At 46.0% G+C, this 21,905-nt stretch overlaps 1 protein-coding gene and 1 long non-coding RNA gene across 3 annotated transcripts in view; one reads left to right on the top strand and one right to left on the bottom strand.

Annotated features, from left to right (window-relative positions):
- Positions 1–24: 24 nt before the first annotated feature.
- timmdc1 (translocase of inner mitochondrial membrane domain containing 1) lies at positions 25–21,580 on the top strand. 2 transcript variants are annotated; one of them, XM_086005875.1, is made up of 9 exons: positions 25–150; positions 5,895–5,960; positions 6,915–7,181; positions 8,470–8,635; positions 13,599–13,687; positions 17,362–17,429; positions 18,343–18,421; positions 19,894–20,004; positions 20,303–20,408. In XM_086005875.1, exons 1-9 carry the CDS (start codon positions 122–124, stop codon positions 20,316–20,318), a joined length of 891 nt encoding a protein of 296 aa, XP_085862001.1. In that variant the 5' UTR covers positions 25–121; the 3' UTR covers positions 20,319–20,408. The 2 variants fall into 2 exon arrangements, with proteins under 2 accessions (XP_085862001.1, XP_085862000.1); XM_086005874.1 differs by having other exon boundaries at positions 26–150; positions 20,366–21,580.
- LOC147108921 (uncharacterized) overlaps positions 2,352–21,905 on the bottom strand; it is a 58,114-nt gene continuing 38,560 nt past the window's right edge. Inside the window, exon 2 of the long non-coding RNA XR_015080687.1 lies at positions 2,352–2,880. This is a non-coding gene — a long non-coding RNA (uncharacterized LOC147108921). The remainder of the gene's footprint in view (positions 2,881–21,905) is intronic.

Here is a 21,905-nt window from a genome sequence, read left to right as displayed (position 1 = left end):
AGACTACAGCTCCCATGATGCCGCTGTCCCCTGCGCTTGCGCAGTGCCGCGGGCCTGCCACCTGAGATAATTCGGTGTCCGGCGTTTGGCGGGCGAGAGTGCGGCGGCTCTGCGGGACTGAATGGCGGACAGTGGCTCCAAACCTCTGAGGTGATTGTAGCTCGGGAACGGAGCGCTCGACTCCCGGGTCGGCCCAAAGCGCTTCCCAGTGTGGTCACTTGGCCCAGGGCAATGGTGCGGATCTTTGACAACCACCTGAGAGAGCAGACTGGCCTTGGTTTATCCGAGAGACGGAATCTCTGACAGTGCGGCGCTCCCTCAGTACTGCCGCTCCGACAGTGCGGCGCTCCCTCAGTACTGCCCCTCCGACAGTGCGGCGCTCCCTCAGTACTGCCCCTCCGACAGTGCGGCGCTCCCTCAGTACTGCCCCTCCGACAGTGCGGCGCTCCCTCAGTACTGCCCCTCCGACAGTGCGGCGCTCCCTCAGTACTGCCCCTCCGACAGTGCGGCGCTCCCTCAGTACTGCCCCTCCGACAGTGCGGCGCTCCCTCAGTACTGCCCCTCCGACAGTGCGGCGCTCCCTCAGTACTGGCACTGGAAGTGTCAGCCTAGATTATGTGCTCAAGATTCTGAGGGGGATTGACAGGGTAGATGCAGGGAGGATGTTTCCCCTGGCTGGAGTGTCTAGAACCAGGGGTCACAGTCTCAGAATAAGGGGTCGGCCATTTAGGACTGAGATAAGGAGAAATTTCTTCACTCAGAGGTTGATGAATCTTTGGAATTCTCTACCGCAGAAAGCTGTGGAGGCTCGTTGTTGAGTATATTCAAGACAGAGATCGGTAGATTTTTGAATATTAAGGGAATCGAGGGATATGGGGATAGTGCAGGAAAGTGAAGATGAGGTAGAAGATCAGCCATGATCTTATTGAATGGCGGAGCAGGCTCGAAGGGCCAAATAGCCGACTCCTGCTCCGATTATGTTCTTATAATAAAGGATGGGATCAAGACAGTAGAGAGAAAGGATCTTGGCTCCAAAAATCAAGTAGTAGAATCAGTTTGGGTGGAGCTAAGAAACAACAAGGGGTAGAAAACATTGGTGGGAGTTGTTTATAGGCCCCCAAACAGTAGTTGTAATGTAGGGCAGAGTATAAATCAGGAAATTAGAGGCACATGTAACAAGGGTAATACAGTAATCATGGGGGACTTTAATCTACATATAGACTGGGCAAACCAAATTTGCAGTAATAGTGTGGAGGAAGAATTCATGGAATGTATGCAAGATAGTTTTCTAGATCTGTATGTTGCGGAACTAACTAGGGAACAGACTATTTTAGATCTAGTATTGTGCAATGAGAAAGGGTTAATTAATAACCTTGTAGTAAAGAGGCCTTTAGGGAAGCGTGACCATAATATGATAGAATTTTATATTGAGTTTGCAAGTGATTTAGTTAAATCTAGGGTCTTAAATCTAAACAAAGCAGATTATGTAGGTATGAGGGGCGAGTTGGCTAAGGTAGATTTGGAAACTACATTAAAAGGTATGACAGTAGACAAGCAATAGCTAGCATTTAAAGAATTAATACATGATTTACAACAAATATACATTACTTTAAGGCACAAAAACCCCACAGGAGAAGTGGTCCAACTGTGGCTAACGAGAAGTTAAAGATAATATTAGATCAAATGAAGAGGCTTATAATGTTGCCAAAAAGAGTAGTAAGCCTCAGGATTGGGAGGATTTTAGAATTCAGCAAAGGAGACCAAGAAATTGAAAAAGAAAGGGAAAATAGAATGAGAGTAAACTAGTGAGAGACATAAAAACAGACTAAAAGCTTCTATAGGTATGTAAAAAGGAAAAGATTAACGAAAGTAAATGTGGGTCCCTTACCGGCTGAGACAGGAGAAATGGGGAATAAGGAAATGGCAGAGAAATTAAACAAATACTTTGTGTCTGTCTTCACGGACGAAGATGCAAAAATCCTCCTGGAAATAGTGGAGAAGCAAGGGTCTAGTGAGAATAAGGAACTGAAAGAAATTAGCATTAGTAAAAAAAATACTGGAGAAATTAATGGGACTGAAAGCCAATAAATCCCCTGGACCTGATGGCCTACATCCTAGTGGATGCATTGGTTGTCATCTTCCAAAATTCCATAGATTCTAGAACGGTTCCCGCGGATTGGAAGCTAACAAATGTAACCCCACTATTTAAGAAAGGAGGGAGAGAGATAACGGGGAACTACAGACCAGTTAGCCTGATATCAGTAGTAGGGAAAATGCTAGAATCTGTTATTAAGGACGTGGTAACAGGGCACTTAGAAAATAATAATAAGATTAGGCAGAGTCAACACGGATTTATTCAATTTCAATTTTATTTGTCACATAACCAAATACAACAAGTGAAATCCAGTCAGTGAAATGCTTTTTTCTTAACGAGCCGAGCGCACCAAGCAGCAAAGGACACTTAGCTGCCTGGTACGCACGGAGCCTGCAAGGACGGCAGCCATCTTCATCGGCGCCATCACAATAGGGTCCGCTCTCGCCTCGCTCCGCCTTTCCCGCACTCCTGCCCGACAATCTTCAGCCGCCGTGGTACCGACGTCCCGGGGCCTGCTTCTCCCTGGCTCTCCTTCCACCCGGTCTGACCTCCGAGCCTCCCACGGTGTCCGACCTTCCAGGGCCTGCTTTTCCCGCCCTCGGTCCGCTGGCCGCCTCCCCTCCTACCGGTTCGACCTCCGAGCCTCCCGCCGGGGAGCTGCCGGCCGCCGTGCTACAGCGGGTCGTGGTGGCCTCCATCGCTGCTTCTGCTGCCTCCCCGCCGACTCGCCGAACTCATCAGCGCCGATGCACAGCGTCTGTAGCGGGAGTGGGCCGACTGACTCCCTGAAAGGGAAATAGTGTTTGATGAATCTGTTAGAGCTTTTTGAGGTTGTAACTAGCAGAATAGATAAGGGGGAACCAATGGATGTGTATTTGGATTTCGATAAGGTGCCACACAAGAGGTTATTAAACAAAATTAGGGCTCATGGGATTGGGGGTAATATACTAGCATGGATTGAGGATTGGTTAAGGAATAGAAAACAGAGAGTAGGAATAAATGGGTCATTTTCGGGTTGGCAGGCTTAACTAGTGGGGTACCGCAAGGATCAGTGCTTGGGCCTCAGCTATTCACAATCTACATCAATGATTTGGATGAGGGGACCAAATGTAATATATCCAAGTTTGCTGATGATACAAAGCTAGGTGGGAATGTAAGTTGTGAGGAGGATGCAAGGAGGCCTCGGGGATATAGACAGGCTAAGTGAGTGGGCAAGAACATGACAAATGGAATATAATGTGGAGAAATGTGAAGTTATCCACTTTGGTAGGAAAAATAGAAAAGCAGAGTATTTTTTAAATGGTGAGAGATTGGGAAATGTTAGAAAGGATGTCAAGGCCTTGTAGAGGGTGCAGAGGAGATTTACTAGAATGGTTCCAGGGATGAGGGACTTCAGTTCTGTGGAGAGACTAGAAAGCTGGGATTGTTCTCCTTAGAGCAGAGATGATTAAGAGGAGATTTAATAAAGGTCTTCAAAATTATGAGGGGTTTTTATAGGGTAAATAGGGAGAAACTGTTTCCACTGGCAGGAGGGTCAGTAACCAGAGGACACAGATTTAAGATCATTGGCAAAAGAACCAGAGGGGAGATTGAAGGGATTATTACTAGTCCTAGCCCCTTTAGGGCTACCCCGGATCAGCCGTATTCCTCAGACGTTCACTGTCAACTGAAGTTTGAGGTAGCCAAATCCTAAAGACGCTTAATTGGGTCTAAAGGTCCAGACTATCTCTCCTAAAGGAAAGGAACAACCTGAAAATGTTACCGTCCTCCAGATAGCACTTTTAATAAGTTTAACTAGACTGTAACGTTCTGGATATTATGAGGGTCTGGAAAACTCCCCCAGAATTCTGCAACTCCTCACCAAAGAGTGTACAGAGATTGAGTTTGCGAGTTTGATATAGAAGTATTATGTGCGACAATTCTAAAAATATATAGATTTATTAAAGAACCAACATGTATTTTACAGTTGGTGAGTCAATCGCAACATTAACAGTTCCAAAAAGAGAAAGCTTTACAATCTTATCAGAGATCCTTATTTTCAAATCTTAACTTAGCTACAGTTTTACAGTTCTTAAAGTTTATTCAGAATATCCACCAAAATCAAATACAGTACTGTTGATCCCCGAGATACAAAGAGTTGTAGACGTACAGAGCCGGCCTCTGAAGCCGAGAATCGGTTTGCCCCTTTACAGCGAGTCTAGTATCCTATCTGAGAGTTCAATATTTATACCCTTTTCCAGTGGTATTCCTTTAAGGTTTTCTGCTGATGTAAGCAAATTATCTCTAGTCATTTTTCTGCTGACTTCTGCAATTCTTACAGTCACTTCAGCTGGTAGTAATACAGAATTATGTCTCTACCCTAGGTGTCCTAAGTTTACCATAAAAAATGGTGTGACGGCAGGTGCTTCTATTTGATGTCATTTTTACTAAGGCCTTCTGTTTGTGCCTTTTTACGAAGCGTAAATTAGAACATCTTATACCGGGTGAACCTTTGTTTTTTCCCAAAGATTCAGACTATCAGGAGCCTTTAACCTTCTGTTTCAATAAGGTTATTGATTGAGTGTCAACAACTTATCTTATCTCAATAGCCTGAATGCTGTTAACAATACAGCTTCTCCCTCCATTGTTGAGGCTTCCAGATTTCCAAACCCAGTTTGTCATGTTTTAATAAGGCCAGAGTTCTTTCATAGAATGGTGTCTTTTTCTGAATAGGTATATGGCTTATTCCTTCATAAGATGAGGAGAATTTTTTTTACGCAGCAAGTTGTTATGATCGGGAATGTGCTGCCTGAAAGGGCGGTGGAAGCAGATTCAATAGTAACTTTCAAAAGGGAATTGGATAAATACTTGAAGGGGAGAAAATTGCTGGTCTATGGGGAAAGAGCAGGAGGAGTGGGACTAATTGGAGAGCTCTTTCAAAGAGCCAGCACAGGCACGATGGGCCGAATGGCCGCCTCCTGTCGCTGTAAGATTCTATGAGTGTGCACACTTTTTGGCATCATGTAGTTGAAGATACAGGAAACTTTGGTTTATCCGGAGGTTAACTGTCCAGAATGCTCGATCCACTGGCAAAAATCAGGAGCTGTTTCGTTAGGTTTTTTTTCTTTTTGTTGCTTTTTTTTCACCAGTCAGGCTCTGCAAGGTCTCGCTGAAGCTGTTGCTAAGCTACAGAGACGCTTGCAAGGTACGGCTGACTGTTTAGAAGCTGTAGGGTTTGTTGCCAGATACGGCTCCGTATGTTTCAACATTAGCGTTGGTTTGTCCGGCAGTTTTGATGGGACGGCAACAGCTCGGTCCCGTCGGTGCCGGATATCACAAAGTTTCCTGTATACCGAATGTACCTACTTTTTATTTTGGAGGTGAAGGATTAAACAACGTGCAACATACCTTCCACATATGGTTATCATGTTTAATTTCCTGTGTTCATACCTGATGCCCATTATCCAAAGCAGTACCTTAGATCATGGCTCTAAAAGCACACGATAGCAAATGACACGAGGTTAAGGCGATAAGGAGCGCCATCTTCTAATGAAGATCATAAGGCACTATGTGAAGAGCTTTTTCTTATAATATACGACTGTTTGATTTAGAAACTTAATATTGGTAGTATGAGCAGACTAACGCCTAGTGCGTTATGTGAGCATTTCCTTGTCCGCTATTTTAACAGAAATGCTAGTCTGTTTAAACAGGCGTTAATCCATTTACTTTAAAGAAGCAGGCAGGAATATCATTAATATCTCCAACTCCAATTTATACGCTGCATGTTTTATACGTACATCTCTTTTTTACTCTTACACAGCTGCTGTCTCTCACAACCAGTCTCCAGCGACAGGCCGGGGCAGATTTTCCCACAACCAATGTGCTGGTGTGTGATTGGTCTGCAGAAAGAGGGGTGTTTGTAATGGTTTTCTACCAGTTAAAAGAGCTGCATGCTATGTGACTGATCAATCCTGGAACACCTATAGCTGGAATACTGCTCTTATATTTCTGTTTGTCAATGCCGTGTTTCCTCTGTTACCCTTCTAAGTTGCCTAAATCCAAGGTTTAAATCTTTTCATTCACCGATTTGACAAGGATTTCGGGGCTGGGTGTTGAGCAAAATATATAGGGGGCGAAATTTGACTCCTTTGCGCCCGTCGTTAGTGCATCTGGGAGGGGGGGGGGGCTAACGGGGCGAAAAGGGATTATCGCCCGAGTGGGCGCCCGCTGAGAAATTCGGCGGGGCGCTACTGAGGCCAAATTTCGCCCCCATAGTCTTTTTTTCCCCCTCTACTTTTGATGCCACAACAACCTCCAGTAGGTAATCTACTCCCTAACCTTTACTGCTGCTGCTCTCAAGTTATTGGAAGTGGACAAAAGTGTTCTCGGATGACTTGACTGCTGATTCTACCCACCCCCATTCAGGAAGAGAGGTGATTGTAATAGAGAACAGCAGTTCTTCCTAATGACACATGGCTCCGGTTGCAATCCTTAGGATGAGGAACTGCAACAGTGAATTAGCAACCTCGCAATCTATGTTGCAGTGTGTTGGAGCACCCCTGCTCTTCTGCTGCAGACCAATGCAGCAGAGCATTCCAAAAAATGTTTACATTTGTGATTATTGCTTCTGATTTCTCCCAACCTATTTTTGTAGTCACTGTCTCCCCACCAAGCACCTCTCACCGATTTAGGGGTGAGTGAGTGATCTGTTCCCATAATGTTACCCAGCGGCCCCTTGTAAAGAAGGTGTTACCTGTGGAACCTGGGTGTGGGGGGTGGGTGGTATAAATCGGCTGTTCGGTAATAAGATTTAGCTAATTCCTGTGTTGTTGATTTGTAGTGAGTCATTGCACATGGAGATGAAAGAGGAATGGGGGGCGACTAATGATACGTCAGCCCGCAAACTTGCACCTACCTCACGGAGTAGTCAGGTGACGGGCATTCTACAGATCTATCAGAACTGCTATTTCAGAAAAATGTTCCGCTTTCCTCGAGTCCATGCAGCAGAAGACTTGGGAAAGCAGGCTGAGAAGCTGCCAAAATATATCGGCACTCCCCAAGTCCCAGAAACTGGGTGGGACAGAATCCGGGAGCTGTTTGATCAAGAGTGAGTATGAATCCAACTAGTTTCTGTTGATTAAGCCAGACAAAATGTCATTTTTAAAAATATAAAAGTCTCCTTGGAAAGGTAAGTGACAAGGAGGCAAGAATTGTAGAAGAGAATATTGTGGGGATGGTACAAGGAGCATTTGAAAACACCCGGGCAGTCTCAACCTTTCTGAGCATTGCGCAAAATGTTCCCTCCGCTGCCATTTCCCCTTCCAGTGTCGTCCTTGTGAGGTTTGGTGCCCTTGTACATTGCCTGCCTTGCGCAGTGCCAGTCTGTACCTTGTATCGTGCAGTTGCCTTTCCTTACACTTCCTCTTGGTCCTTGCTGTTTCATTTCTCCCAGTACGATCGTCTTGCCTTGTGGTCTCATTCCACTCTGGCTCTCTTCCTAAATGTTGCAATTCCTTTTTTTTTTGATTATTGTTGTCCTTCCAATCGAGTTACATCGAGTCTACAGCACAGAAACAGGCCATTCGGCCCAACTGGTCCGTGCCGGCATTTATGCTCCACACGAGCCTCCTCCCACCCTACTTCATCTCACCCTATCAGCATATCATTCTATTCCTTTCTCCATCATGTGTTTCTCTAGCTTCCCATTAAATCCGTCTCTGCTATCTGCCTCAACCACTCCCTGTGGTAGCGAGTTCCTCATTCTCCCCACTCTGGGTAAAGAAGTTTCTCCTGAATTAATCGCCCATTCTTTACTACTGTTTCAGCCCTTGAGCCTCTGGGGGGTTTTCTGCACACCCCACATCTCAAAGCCTTGCACCATTTTTGTGCCCTTTTTCATTGCCTGTGCTCTGCATCTTTAGAGAGCGACTGGCTGTATTGTAGAGCAGTCTCTTTGTTCTGGGCAATACGCCGCTATCCATGCAATCTTGTTCAATGTTTCCACCGCCCTTCTCACTAGGATCTAGTTCTTGTTTTGAATGGTTGTACCCTGACCTAGGATGTTCATTAATTTGGCGACACTTACCAACAAATTGGCTATCTCAACCAGAAAGGCCAAAGGACGGCTGGAGTGGGGAAAGTGTCACCTTGGTGCATTAGGGATGTTTTTCTGAAGTACATTGTCTGGACAGTGTAGAGGGAGGTTTATTCTGTATTTAATCATGCTATACCTGACCTGGTGAGATTGAAATATAAAGTGTTTAATTTCCCGACGATAGCATCCTTCGGTTTGACAACACACCGTTTCTTTTTAAAATAAAAATGCAGTTGCCTGAGCAATGGGTAGGTGTTGTGAAATGACTGTGTGTAATTGAATATGTGTACTACGCACACAGTGAGATGAAGAGGTATCCCGAGGAAATAACTAACATCTGGAAGAGTGCCATTGTAGCTGCATGTGTTGGGATGGTGTATGGTGGCATTCCCGCTGCCCAACATGCTAAAATCCGCTACATCGAGCAGAGCCAAGCCGAGGTGTACAAAAATCGCATGGACGCTGTGGTGAGTTCGTTGGGTTTGAAACTCCAGAATTGTGCAAGAAATCCGGAGGTGCCTTTTTTTTAAATAAAGGAATTGTCCCGGTGAGGAGAGGAGGGACAGTGATAAACAGCAGAAAATACCTTCAGTGCACCCTGTGAGTCTTATTTTCTGCTGTGCGATTTGGCGGAGATCAGGCACAGAGTGAATGGAAGTAGGAGAATCAGCCAATCACAAGCTGCACACCTGCATTCCTAGCAGCCAACTTGGTGTCATTGCACAGGCTTGTGAAGAAGATGCAGTCTTTCTCCTCTCCATTGAGGAATAGTGAATGATAGGGATGCCTTCATAAGGCCCATACGCCTGTGGTGGCTCTCTGAAAAAGCTGTCTGCTTAGTCCTTTCCCTGCCCTTTTCCCTGCATCCTTTTCTTTCAAATATTTATCTACTTCCCTTTTATAGGTATTATTATGGATTCAGTTTCCACCACTGCAATACAGCGGGTCACTGGGTCAAAATCCTGGAACTCCCTCCCTAACAGCACTGTGGGAGCACCTTCACCACACGGACTGCAGCGGTTCAAGGAGCCGGCTCACCACCACCTTCTCGAGGGCAACTAGGGACGGACAATAAATGCTGGCCTTGCAGTGACACCTACATCCCATGAATGAATAAATAAAACATTTTTTTTAATGGGCATGTCCTGCGAATGTTCTGCATTTAAAAAAAATCTCCCAACCTCTCTGAGTTAAAATCTACCCAGCCCCATAGAATCAGAGTGTTACAGTCTAGAAATGGACCATTCAGTCCAGCAAATTTGCACTGGTGTTCTCCACAAGCCACCTAGTCTAATCCCGCTCTCCCGCTCACTCACATATACCCTTTAATATTCATTCCTCTTCTTCACGCAATCAATTCTCTTTCAATAGAATTTATGTACCTTGCTTCAATAATGGACAATTTCACATCCTAATCATCCTCTGTGTAAGTACATATTTTCTAACCTCCCCGTTAATTCTTTTTTTGATTATTGTGGTGCGCACACACAGTAGATGTAGTTTCCGCCTGATCAAGAAGTGGAAACCATCGTATATATAAGAACATAAGAAATAGGAGCAGGAATAGGCCACTTGGCCCCCTCGAGCCTGCTGATCTTGGGCTCAAAGCCACTTCCCTGCCCGCTCCCCATAACCCTTCACTCTCTTATCTTGCAAAAAATTGTCTATCTCCGCCTTAAATGTATTTAATGACCCAGCCTCCACGGCTCTCTGGGGCAGAGAATTCCACAGATTTACGACCCTCTGAGAGAAGAAATTCCTCCTCATCTCAGTTCTAAAAGGGCGACCCTTTATTCTGAAACTGTGCTCCCGCGTTCTAGATTTCCCCACGAGGGGAAACATCCTCTCTGCATCTACCCTGTCGAGCCCCCTCAGTATCTTATATGTTTCAATAAGATCACCTCTCATTCTTCTAAATTCCAATGAGTATAGGCCCAACCTTTCCTCATAAGTTAACCCCCTCATCTCTGGAATTAACCTAGTGAATCGTCTCTGAACTGCCTCCAATGCAAGTATATCCTTCCTTAAATAAGGAGACCAAAACTGTATGCAGTACTCAAGGTGTGGTCTCACCAATACCCTGTACAGTTGTAGCAGGACTTCCCTGCTTTTATACTCCAATCGCTTTGAAATAAAGGCCAACATTCCATTTGCCTTTTTGATTACTTGCTGTACCTGCGTGCTAACTTTTTGTGTTTCATGCACCAGGACCCCCAGGTCCCTCTGAACTGTAGCATTTTGTAATCTCTCTCCATTTAAATAATATTTTGCTTTTTTATTTTGTTCTGCCAAAGTGGATAACCTCACACTTTCCCACATTATACTCCATCTGCCAAATGTTTGCCCACTCACTTAGCCTGTCTATATCCCTTTGCAGATTCTTTGAGTCCTCTGCACAACTTGCTTTCCCACCCATCTTTGTATCATCCGCAAACTTGGCTACATTACACTCAGTCCCTTCATCCAAGTCATTAACGTAGATTGTAAATAGTTGAGGCCCCAGCACCGATCCTTGTGGCACCCCACTAGTTACCGTTTGCCAACCGGAAAATGACCCATTTATCCCGACTCTCTGCTTTCTGTTAGTTAGCCAATTCTCTATCCATGCTAATCTATTACCCCCAACCCCATGAGCTCTTATCTTATGCAGTAACCTTTTATGTAGCACCTTTATAGAATGCCTTCTGGAAATCCAAATACATCACATCCACTGATTCACCTTTGTCCTCCCTGCTTGTTACATCCTCAAAGAACTCCAGCAAGTTTGTTAAACATGATTTCCCTTTCATAAAACCATGCTGACTCTGCTTGACTGCATTATGTATGTATAAATGCTGTTGGAAGGCATTTATCCAAGTGGAGTGGGAATTCCTGTTCATTATACTCGGGCAAGTGGATTAAAATCCTATCCTTAAACGCCTCATCCACTGTGCACCAGTGGTCTCCATTCCCTCCCATTCCCCCTACAATGGAGGCTCCAGGCAAGAGCACCCCTTAACTCCCCTCCTCTTTGCCTTAGTGAAAGAACCCCTGGTAGCAAGCATCAGTGCAAGCCTAGGCATTCATGGAGTTGGAGCTTGATGAGCCCGAGCACAGAATATCAGATGAGATCCTACTCTAGGGGGAAAAAAAATCACCACATCATTCCCCAACAACTTCCAAACCATCAAGGAATCGGGCCGACTCTCGGATGCAAGCTTAACTACTCCCAACGTGGCGGGAAGTCCCCTCGCTAAGGACGTCCCCACGCATTTCTGAGAGTCCCAAACCCCTTTGTGAGTCAGACTTGGGTTTCAAATTCATTGGGGCAATTGTAACCCCAAACTCATTGAGCTGCACAGAAGAAACTTCTCCTCCAAACCCCCTCCACCCATCCTGGCAAGCAGATGGAACAATCTGCCCATTTCGCTCCTGGGGAGGGCAAGCACCAGAGGAGCAGGAGGAGGGCATTTAGCCCCTCATAGAAACATAGAAGATAGAAGCAGGAGTAGACCATTCGGCCCCTCAAGCCTGCTCCGCCATTCAATGAGATCATGGCTGATCATCCAAACTCAGTACCCTGTCCCTGCCTTCTCCCCATATCCCTTGATCCCTTTAGCCTTAAGAAATATATCTAACTCCTTCTTGAATATATTTAATGAATTGGCCTCAACTGCCTTCTGTGGTAGAGAATTCCACAGGTTCACCACTCCCTGGGTGAAGAAATTCCTCCTTATCTCTGTCCTAAAAGGCTTACCCCTTATCCTTAGACTGTGACCCCTGGTTCTGGACTCCCCCGCCATCGGGAACATCCTTCCTGCATTTAGTCTGTCTAGTCCTGTTAGAATTTTATAAGTTTCAATGAGATCCCCTCTCATTCTTCTAAACTCCAGCGACTATAAGCCCAATCGACCCAATCTCTCCTCATACGTCATTCCTGCCATCCCAGGTATCATCAGTCTGGTGAATCTTCGCTGCACTCCTTCCATGGCAAGAACATCCTTCCTCAGATAAGCCTGTGATATTCTCATGATGCCAACCAGCCTGAAATAGCTTTCAGTGGTGTAGCTTCCTCGAGCCTGTTCCTCCATTCAATGAGATCATGGCTGATCTGCGACCTGTCTAACCTAACTCTGTAGAAATGAATGTACTCCCTTCTCAACGCCATATATAATATATTGAGAGAGAGAAAGAAACCCAGTTGCATTTTTAAAGCCTTTTCTAGCCGCACTCCTACCTTTTTAAGATCTATGTATCTGCTCCTTCACTCTGTTGAGCCTTGCCGTTTAGGCTACACTTCCTTTCACTCTTTCTCCCCACAATGTACGACTCCACATTGATCTGCCACCTATCTGACCAGTCTGCTAACCTGCAAGATGTCCTGTGTTCTTCCACACAGTTTGCCAGGCGCCATAATTTGGTATCAGCAGCAATTTTTTAGTATCAGTCCTTTTGTGTCTGCACCTAAATCATTTGTATAAATGGAAAACCAAAGGGGTCCCAGGCAGCACCAATCCCTGTGGCACACCGCTACTTGCATCTCCCCAATCCAAGAAAACATCCATTTTCGCTGCCTTTCTCTCCCGCTAGCCCTCTTCCTAGCTACAGTTACCCTCCCTTTAAATGTAGTCACTGCTGGCAGGGTATAAACCTGGCACAGAGATCTGTTTATGAAAATTATGGAGACGTGTGTAGATATAATCAGCTACACCACTGAAAGCTATTTCAGGCTTGTTGGCATCATGAGAATATCACAGGTTAAATACCTTTGACTTATGGAGCAGTAATAATGTACGGAATAATCTTAGACTGAGATTCTGTAGTTTCCACTCAGTTCAAAGAACAGCATTACAGTATTATTGTTAAATCCGGAAGTTTTCCACGTGGCTGTTTAGTGCCCGTGGTTTGGGAGTGTTCAAATCACACATGGTCTGTTGGACAGAGTGTATTGGCTGAAGGGCCTTTACTTTTGTAATTTGCGCTCTTCCAAGTGCTGGGTCCTAATAGAGCAGGCACTGTGATTGCTTTTCATTGAGCCACTCACGGTAGAGCGTGGAATCCAGCAATATGCGTGAGTGTAATGGGAATCCCCCTCTTTTGTAACGTTAAACTAAGTAACAGGATGCAAAGGAAAAGCTTTGCATAAGATTGATTTGCAAAAGGATAACTGCTAGTTACGTTTGCTGTCCTGCTAGTCCTGTCTGTGGCATTGGTCCCAGTACTACCCTGGGTTTCAGAAAGACACCACTATTGACATTACCACTGGCCAAGTAGCTGTAGGTTTAGCAAGTGATCTCATGCAGTGTGCAGCAAATTAATTTAGAATACATTCTATGGGAACCTGGGGGATCTGTTTTTCATGTGTGTGGAACAGTGAGCAGTTGGTGTAACCTATGTGACTGAGCACCATCTCTGATTCCCTGCATCAATGCTGTTTGTTTCTTCTACTAGAGGTCAGCACAAAACGCTGCCGTCCGGGGCTTCGTGCGTTATGGCTGGCGCTGGAGCTGGAGAGTGACCGCATTTGTGGCGATATTCAAGTAAGCGAAATATTAAGTAAATATCTCAGCGCTTAATCTAAAGGTGCTTGTAGTATACAGGTAAAGCATGGGCAATCTTGACACTCCTGACTTGTGCCTTGTAGATGGTGAAAAGGCTTTGGGGAGTCCGGAGGTGAGACACTCGCCGCAGAATACCCAGCCTCTGACCTGCTCTTGTAGCCACAGTATTTATGTGGCTGGTCCAGTTAAGTTTCTGGTCAGTGGTGACCCCAGGATGTTGATGGTGGGGGATTCGGCGATAGTAATGCCGTTGAATGTCAAGAGGCGGTGGTTAGATGCTCTCTTGTTGGAGATAGTCATTGCCTGGCACTTGTGGCACGAATGTTACTTGTCACTAATCAGCCCAAGCCTGAATATGTACATAAGTAAAGAGCAATTACAGTGCCTTTGCTTGGCTGCTATATTCAATGTGAAAGGTGTTTTAAAGAGAAGAAAAGGATGGATCCACACTTTCCGTTAAGTGTACTTTGCCCCGCATTGCCTCAGATCCTAATGTGTCTCTGTAGTGTTTTCTCTCTCTCTCTTGTATAACGCTGTTTAACAGCCTTCCAGGAAATATCTTCATTTTGTGGTGGCCACGGTCATTTCTGGCCTTTGCGTCCCACCTCAGCCGCTTCCGGTGCGGTAGATGGTACCGGCAGCTCAGGTGGAGTCCATTGACTTTAATGTGAAACAGCTCTTTGGATTGGTCTGTGGGCCAATCGAGGGGAAAATCGCTACCGATTGCAGAAACTGCGGTGGTAGCCAGTGGTTTTTTTTCTTGGGTCAGGCAACTCCAAGCCAGTCCAAAGTGCTAATTACATATCGAGTTAATGGAGCAGCTCCAGATTGCACGTGGGCTACTCCTGTAGCCACTGTTATAGAGTGTGTGGTGGAGGAATCGGAGAACTACATTGTTGGTCTCCATACAAGCGGGAAAGTCAACATGTCCTACAAGGTGGTAAATAGCATTGTATGTGTTCTTTCAAGATGTTTTTCTAAGATCTGGCAATCCTGGCGTCGCTGTTCTCAAGACAATAACTGAATAACCGAGTAATCTCAGTGAGGTCAACTGACCTCATAAATTGTGTTCATTGGCAGCCGACCTTTAACAGTTTTTAAACTTTAGGCTGCTATCTGCTTGTTTCAGAGGAGGCCGCTCCCCTGGGCCATCAGTATAACAGCACTCGGAAGACACAGTGCTCTTTAGTTTCGCCTGATTATTTTAGTTATGTGACCAGGTCAAACGTCAATAACTTGCGACTTTGATTGTCTAAAGAGCTGGCCTTCGGATCTAGTTTTCAGCCAGTCCAGGGCCTTATTTCAGTGATTTTGGTCTCGGCTCACAAATGGAGATTAGTTCTACTGTAACACCAGAGAATAAGTTAAAATTAGGCCACAACTGGAGTATTGCGTCCAGTTGTGGATACCACACTTTAGGAAGGATGTGAAGGCCCTTGAGAGGGTGCAGAGGAGATTTACCAGAATGGTTCCAGGGATGGGGGAATCTTAGCTACAAGGACAGGTTGGAGAAGCTGGATTTGTTTGCATTAGAGCAAAGGAGGTTGAGGGGTGATTTGATAGAGGTGGACAAGGTTATGATGGGTTTGGATAGGCTAGACGGGGAAAGGCTGTTCCCAGTAGTTGATGGTACAAGGACTAGGGGACACAGATTTAAGGTTTTGGGCAAGAGATACAAGGGGGACGTGAGGAAAAACTTTTTTACACAGCGAGTGGTGAGGACCTGGAATTCGCTGCCGACGGAAGTGGTGGAAGCGGAGACACTCGGGGAGAAATTGGGTGAGTAGTGCCACCTGTTAGCACCTAAAGAGGCAGTCAGTGGCTGTAGCGCCACTGGCTGCGTCTCCCGCGATATTCAGTAGGGGCGCTAATGGTGGCGTTAGGCATTTGCACTGCGCTGCCACCGATTACGTCTTCGGTGTGCGCAGCGCCCCATTCGTGCCCCGTTCGCGATATTTGGTAGCGAACGGCGCAGTTGCGCCGTTCACTACCCGCGCCCGGTTCACGGGGCCTTACTGTGCCGGCAGCGGCGCAAGTTAAGGTGGAGGTGCGGGGCGGCCACTTTTTCGGCGGCCGCCTGCCAGCACCTCCGTCCCCGGCCTCCTAACCCCCCCCCCCCCCCCCCCCGCGGCATTGCCGGCTGTTTCCTGAGAGCCCGGCACTTCTCCTTGGTGCTGGGCTCATTTGCCGGCACTCGCGAGCGGGGATCGCGCTGTTGCAGGCACCTCCCCCTTAACAGTGGGAGGAAGGCCTGCAGTACCGCAGCGTGCCGTGCCGCAGCGTGTGGCGCTGCGGCACGTTGCGCTGCGATAATCAGTTTCAGTGCCCTAAGAGGGACGCGGAGCGCCTCGAGCCTCGCCCCGTCTCCCTCGAGCGGCACTGAAACTGAATTTCTGCCGATCGGAATCACTCCGATCGCTGCGCTAAATCCTGCGCTCAGGTGACTTTTGCGCCACTTTGGCGCCCCAACCCAATTTCTAGGCCTCAATGTTTTCAAGGGGAGACTGGAAAATAAACTCGAGGGAAATAAACTTGGAGGGCTACGGGGATAGAGCGGGGGAATGGGACTGACTGGATTGCTCTACAGTGAGCCGGCACGGACTCGGTGGGCCGAATGGCCGCCTCCTATGCTGTTATGACTCTATGGGGGGGAAAATTCAGTTGCTTTGCGCCTCCCGTTACAACGGAGCACAAAGCAACTAGCGCCCGGGCGCGGCGTCGCCAATGCCTCCTATAAAATGCAGCGGGAGGTTAGCTGCGGCGCTAACCGTTAGCACCCCGCGGCGCTGTGCCGCCGGCGATGACATCATCGTCGTGTACAGTGCCCCGGCCGCGATCTTCGGTAGCGCCCCCTGACTTACCGTCGGACGCTATGGCCAACGGGGTCAGGGGGGCCTCCCTGCGGCCGGGGCGGTGCTATTTAAAGGCGAGGTGCCGGGCAGCCATTTTTGTTGCTGGTCGCCTGCCAACACCTGCCTCCGTTGCTGTCCTCGGCCTCCTGACCCCGCCCCCCCCTCCCCCACGGAGTGCCGGCTGCGCTCCGTGAGCCCGGTACTTCTCTTGAGTGCCGGGCTCTTTTGTCAGCACTCTGATCCCTGGTTGCCCAGCTGGGCCCCGGGTCGCACTGCGCAAGGCCCCTTCCCTTTAAGAAGGGGAGGAAGGCCTGCAATACCGCAGCACGTAGCGCTGCGATATTCACTCGCAGCGCCCCAAGAGGGAGGCGGGGTGCTTCCAGTAGCGACCCGCTTCCCTCTTGGGGCACTACCACTGAATTTCGGCCGCGGGGGTGCTAATTTTTCCAGGGCGCTAAAAGGCGCGACACAATTTTTCCCCCATGATTTTAAATGTATATGAAATGAAGTAAAATAAGATGCAAAGGATACTGTAAAGAAGAAATATTATAAAATGAGATGGGAAATGTTGAGAGAATAGGGAAAGGAAATTAAAAGCATCATAGAATTAAAAGATTGTCGTATAGTAATTATATATTATAGAACTTTAGTACTGCTGAGAGGCTGTATCTGTGCTGCAGTCGTATAGTTATTATGGTATATTAGTGCAGCTTTGCTTTTTCTTGACGGGGTGCATAGATGTGATTACACATTTATTTATCTATTTAATTATTCTTAATTCCCTGTTGTTTTTCCAAACAGTACAGTTAGCACAGGTCTGTCTGTGTATCGTGATCAGAATCTACTGAGACATTACTCTGCAGCTGGAGGTGAGAGCCTACTTAGAAGTTACAGTATTCTAACTGTGGGACTGCATACATATTTTTTTTTTTTCAGAGCACAGAAACAGGCCATTCAGCCCAACTGGTCTGAGCCGGTGTTTATGCTCCACACGAGCCTCCTCCCACCCCTCTTCATCTAACTCTATCAGTATAACCTTCTATTCTTTTCTCCCTCATGTACTTCTCTAGCTTCTCCTTAAATGCATCTATACTATTCGCCTCAACCACTCCCTGTGGTAGCGAGTTCCACATTCTCACCACTCTCTGGGTAAAGAAGTTTCTCCTGAATTCCTGATTGGATTTATTAGTGACTCTCTTATATTTATATCCTCTACTTCTGGTCTCGCCCACCAGTGGAAACATCTCTGTGTTCTCTATCTTCCTCGCTCTTGATCGACTGGCTTTCTCTCCACTCCCCGAAGGAGCCTGCCCAAATGGCAATTCTTCATAGGTGAGGCTAGACAGTGAGTGCCAGCTGAGTATTCAACCGTGGGAGTATCACAGCTCAAACCTGATCCTTTCCAGCGCGCATGTCCGACCAGGGACATCCATGCACCTTCCAACAGGGACCAAGAAATAGGAAGCTTGGCTGAATTGGTTGTTTAAAAAAAAAATTCGGCCACTTTTCCCTCCCATCGCCACCGATCAGCTACCTCGGCACAGACTGGGAGTTGAACCTAGGACCCTGTGGTCTGTGTGGCTCAGCTGTAATGTCCGGTTTGGTCCTTGTACAGTGAGAGAACTGGACCCAGCGAGCAGAGCAGAACAAACACAGTCACAAAAGCGGTGTTTGTTCACACTCCACGTGCGCCTGGAATCACAGGTTGAAGTTATGTTTTATCTATTGAAATGATCTGCTTTGTCACTCTGAGCTAATGTGAAAAGATTCTTGCCTTTTTAGCAATCACAGGAGGAATATTCCGGATGAATCTTGGACTGGGTGGATTCTTAGCAGGGACAGCCATTGGCGCAGTGATGGGGTGAGTTCATAGATGATTGGAGGTTAATTATTATGTAATATCATTTAATATTTATGTGTTTTAAAAATACATAGCTCCTCATTATAAGCCTCATGTTCAAGAACATTAGGAACAGGAGGAGGCCATTCAGCCCCTCGAGCCTGTTCTGCCATTCAGTTAGATCATGGCTGATCAGTACCTCGACTCCATCCACATGCCTTTGATCCCGATCCCTTGATACCCCTTGCTTAATCAAAAGCTGTCCGTCTCCGACTTGAAGATTTCAATTGACCCCCCCAGAATCCACAGCCTTTTGGGGGGTGGGGAAAGAGTTCTAGATTTCTACTGCCCTTTATGTGGAAAAAGTCCTTCCTGATTTCACACGTGAACAGCCTAGCTCTAACTTTAAGATTGTGTCTCCTGGAAGAAAATAGCATAATTCAGGTTTGAATAAAACATTTTTTTTTAATTATTTGCTGAAGTCATTTTTACATAGGTGTCAGCCATGACTCAGTAAGCAGCAAACCCACCGCAGGAACTTGAGCACAAAAGCTAGGCTGACACTCCAGTGCAGTGCTGAGGGAGTGCTGCACTGTCGGAGGTGCCGTCTTTCAGATGAGACGTTAAACCAAGGCCCTGTCTGCCACTTCAGGTGGACGTAAAAGATCCCGCGGCACTACTTCGAATAAGAGCAGGGGAGTTTATCCCTCACCCAACATCATTAAAATAGATTATCTGGTCATGTAGTCATTGCTGTTTGTGAGATCTTGCTGTGTGCAAATTTGCTGCCACGTTTCTTACATTACAACAGTGACTACTCATCAAAAGTGCTTCATTGGCTGTAAAGCGCTTTGGGACGTCCTGAGGTTGTTAAAGGTGCTGTAGAAATGTAAGTCTGTCTCTCTTTATATACAAACTATACAACAGGTTGCTGTCAGCTGCAGGTTTGCTGACTTGCCTCGTTCTGGAAGCAGAGAGACCCACTGGGTAGGGGGTGTAGGCTGGAGAGCGTGACACTGGGAGCTGATACATCACTGCTCTCCCAAAGTCAACACAGAAATATAAAAACGCCTCCAGTCTTCCGGACTGGACTCTGTATTAATGAGCAACATCTGCATCTAGATAGTACGTGGTTGAAGGCACTTGCCCGAGGGGCTTTTTCTTGTTTGCCTATTTTGACTACAAATCTTCTTCCCTTCACCTCGTTCTCTGCGACGACTGTTTCTGTCACTGTACAGATATCTCCCTAAGAGGAGCATCTGGAGGTTGCTGAGGGGACAGAGCTCTGCTTTTGCCAAATTTGTAGTTCATTTTTTTTTTTTTTTATATAAAGAGCTTGAAGATCGAGCCACCCAAAGACAAGAGAAAGGCCATCAAGCTATGACAGATTTAAAGCCTACTTTTAGAGTAAGGTTGCACTGTAACCTGGCACTGATTTGGATTGTGGGCTGCTGAATGCTGTATATGAATCGCTCCGCTGGCTTGTCTTTCAGGGTTCCAGCTGGGGCGCTGATCCTGGCAGTGCAGAAAGCTAGCGGCGAGACCGTCCGAGAACGGATACGGAGAGAACGGCAAGAGAGTTACCAACTTAAATTGGAAGAATGGTATGAATCTGTAACTTTGTGATCACAAAATTATCACTGAAATTAGAATAGGATGGAGGAGAAATTTTTGCAACGTATCTTACAAAATAATGTATTTTTAAAAATGTATTCTTCCTCTTCCCTCATATAGGTTAATATTTCAGGCTTTGATCCTTCGAACAGAAGGCTCCCACCTGAAACATTAACCTCTCTTTCTTTTTCAAGTGTATTGCATTTCCAGCATTTTTAGTTTTTAATTACCCATTTTGAACCTGTACAAATCATACAGTGTTCTCTTGTAAATCTGTTTTATCAACAGTTTCTTAATGCCGTGAAGTTTGTTTTTGCTGAGCGTCCTTACGTTTATGTATCTGCTCCCCAGGAGAGCTAGACTCCATGTGACTGAAGGTTTAGTTCATGTAATTGCTGGAAAAGATTCCATGGAAAATGATTTGGAGAAACTAGAAGAGCTGTCGAATCAGCCCAGAAATTCAGGGTCATCGGTAGAAGAGAAAATCTGACTGAATTGGAGAATTAAGAAGAAGGGGGTTTGCACGGATCGTACCAAATGCAAGAGACGTCTTGAGAAAGTATTGAATGTGTCTGAGCCAGTTATGAAAATGCCGTCCCTGACTATTACTGGAGGACAGTGCAACTGAGGTAAATTCCTGAGCTGGATTTAAAGGCACTGTGATACCTGGAATTTCTGGCTTGTAGTTTCACACGTGATTGTGAATATACGGGACCATCCGCTTATCCGAGATATGAAGGGAGAGCTGCATTTGCAATATTCTCTACAGCTGCAACATTTGGAAGAGTTACGAAGGTATTATCTTTGTAAACAATGAATCGTCACAGCTTAGTTGCTCTAATTGTTCTAATGAGTCTCTGCTCCGCACCGTTGTCCTGTAGTCTTGCTGACTCGGAGAGCGGACAGGAAATCTGCAACTGTACCCTGTTCAGTCCTCGTTCGCAACTGGTTGCTCGGCAGATGACCGTGGCTGAGCGTGACCGCCACTTCCCTTCCACCAGAAAGCAGCCAGCCATCTCTCGGGGCCTCACCTCGACAGCACGGCCGAGATTGGAATCTCACCCGCTGATTCTCCCTCAGCCAGCGCACTGAAACTCCCCACCTAGCTGCTTATCCCGTATTTCGATAACTCTTTCAGTTTAGTTTTTCTTTGTGTGATATTTTTAGTGCACTGGTTAACATTTTAACGCAATCATTACGATTTAAAATAACGAGGAATTTGTGCAACTAACATGCGGTGGAAATGAAAACCAGGTGCATTTAGGCTGGGTCACAACAGCATGTACTTTTAAAACTTGTCTTGAAAACAAACTCTGATCTTATCACAATATATCATTGTACTAGAAAAGTGTGTATCTATATAAATTGAAATGATAAAATATAAATGATAAGATGTGTTTTCTTGAAACCAGGTCAATGAAAGGTAAATTCTGCTCGATGTACTGAATGTGGTTTGTGATCATAAAGTCTTGAAAATCTGTACCATACTGTAGCAAACAGAAAGTTCTACAAACCAGTTAAGGAAATGGTTTTGAATAATAAACTCTTTACTTTTGGGAGTTGGAACAGTTTACACAAAGTGAAGTCATTTGTACTGAGTGACCGCAATTATTTTTACAAAAGATCTGCTTGCATTTAATTTGTAGAAAGCAAAGGGGGAAAGAGGGAAGATGTGGGCTAAATTGTTTGGAAGAGAAAAGAGCAGGTTTGTACCATGGTGAGATCAATGAAGACAGACAGAAAGACTTGCATTTATACAGCACCTTTCACGAACACCGGACGTCCCAAAGCGCTTTACAGCCAATTAAGTACTTTTTGACGTGTAGTCATGGTTGTAATGTAGGAAACGCGGCAGCCAATTTGCGTACAGCAAGCTCCCACAAACAGCAAT

Source organism: Somniosus microcephalus, chromosome 13 (assembly GCF_052327205.1).
Source record: "Somniosus microcephalus isolate GS21.2 chromosome 13, FLI_Smic_1.0, whole genome shotgun sequence".
In the NCBI taxonomy this organism is placed as follows: Eukaryota; Metazoa; Chordata; class Chondrichthyes; order Squaliformes; family Somniosidae; genus Somniosus; species Somniosus microcephalus.
Note: the sequence above shows the minus strand (reverse complement) of the source record. Positions and strands in the feature narration are given on the sequence as shown.

What these genes read in the sequence shown, in the direction of transcription:
- timmdc1 (XM_086005874.1), top strand. Translation starts at nt 122, where the DNA reads ATGGCGGACAGTGGCTCCAAACCTCTGAG. An exon ending in AGTGGCTCCAAACCTCTGAG is followed by an intron (nt 151 to 5,894) that starts GTGATTGTAGCT and finishes ACTCTTACACAG; the next exon opens with CTGCTGTCTCTCACAACCAG. An exon ending in ACATTACTCTGCAGCTGGAG is followed by an intron (nt 17,430 to 18,342) that starts GTGAGAGCCTAC and finishes TTGCCTTTTTAG; the next exon opens with CAATCACAGGAGGAATATTC.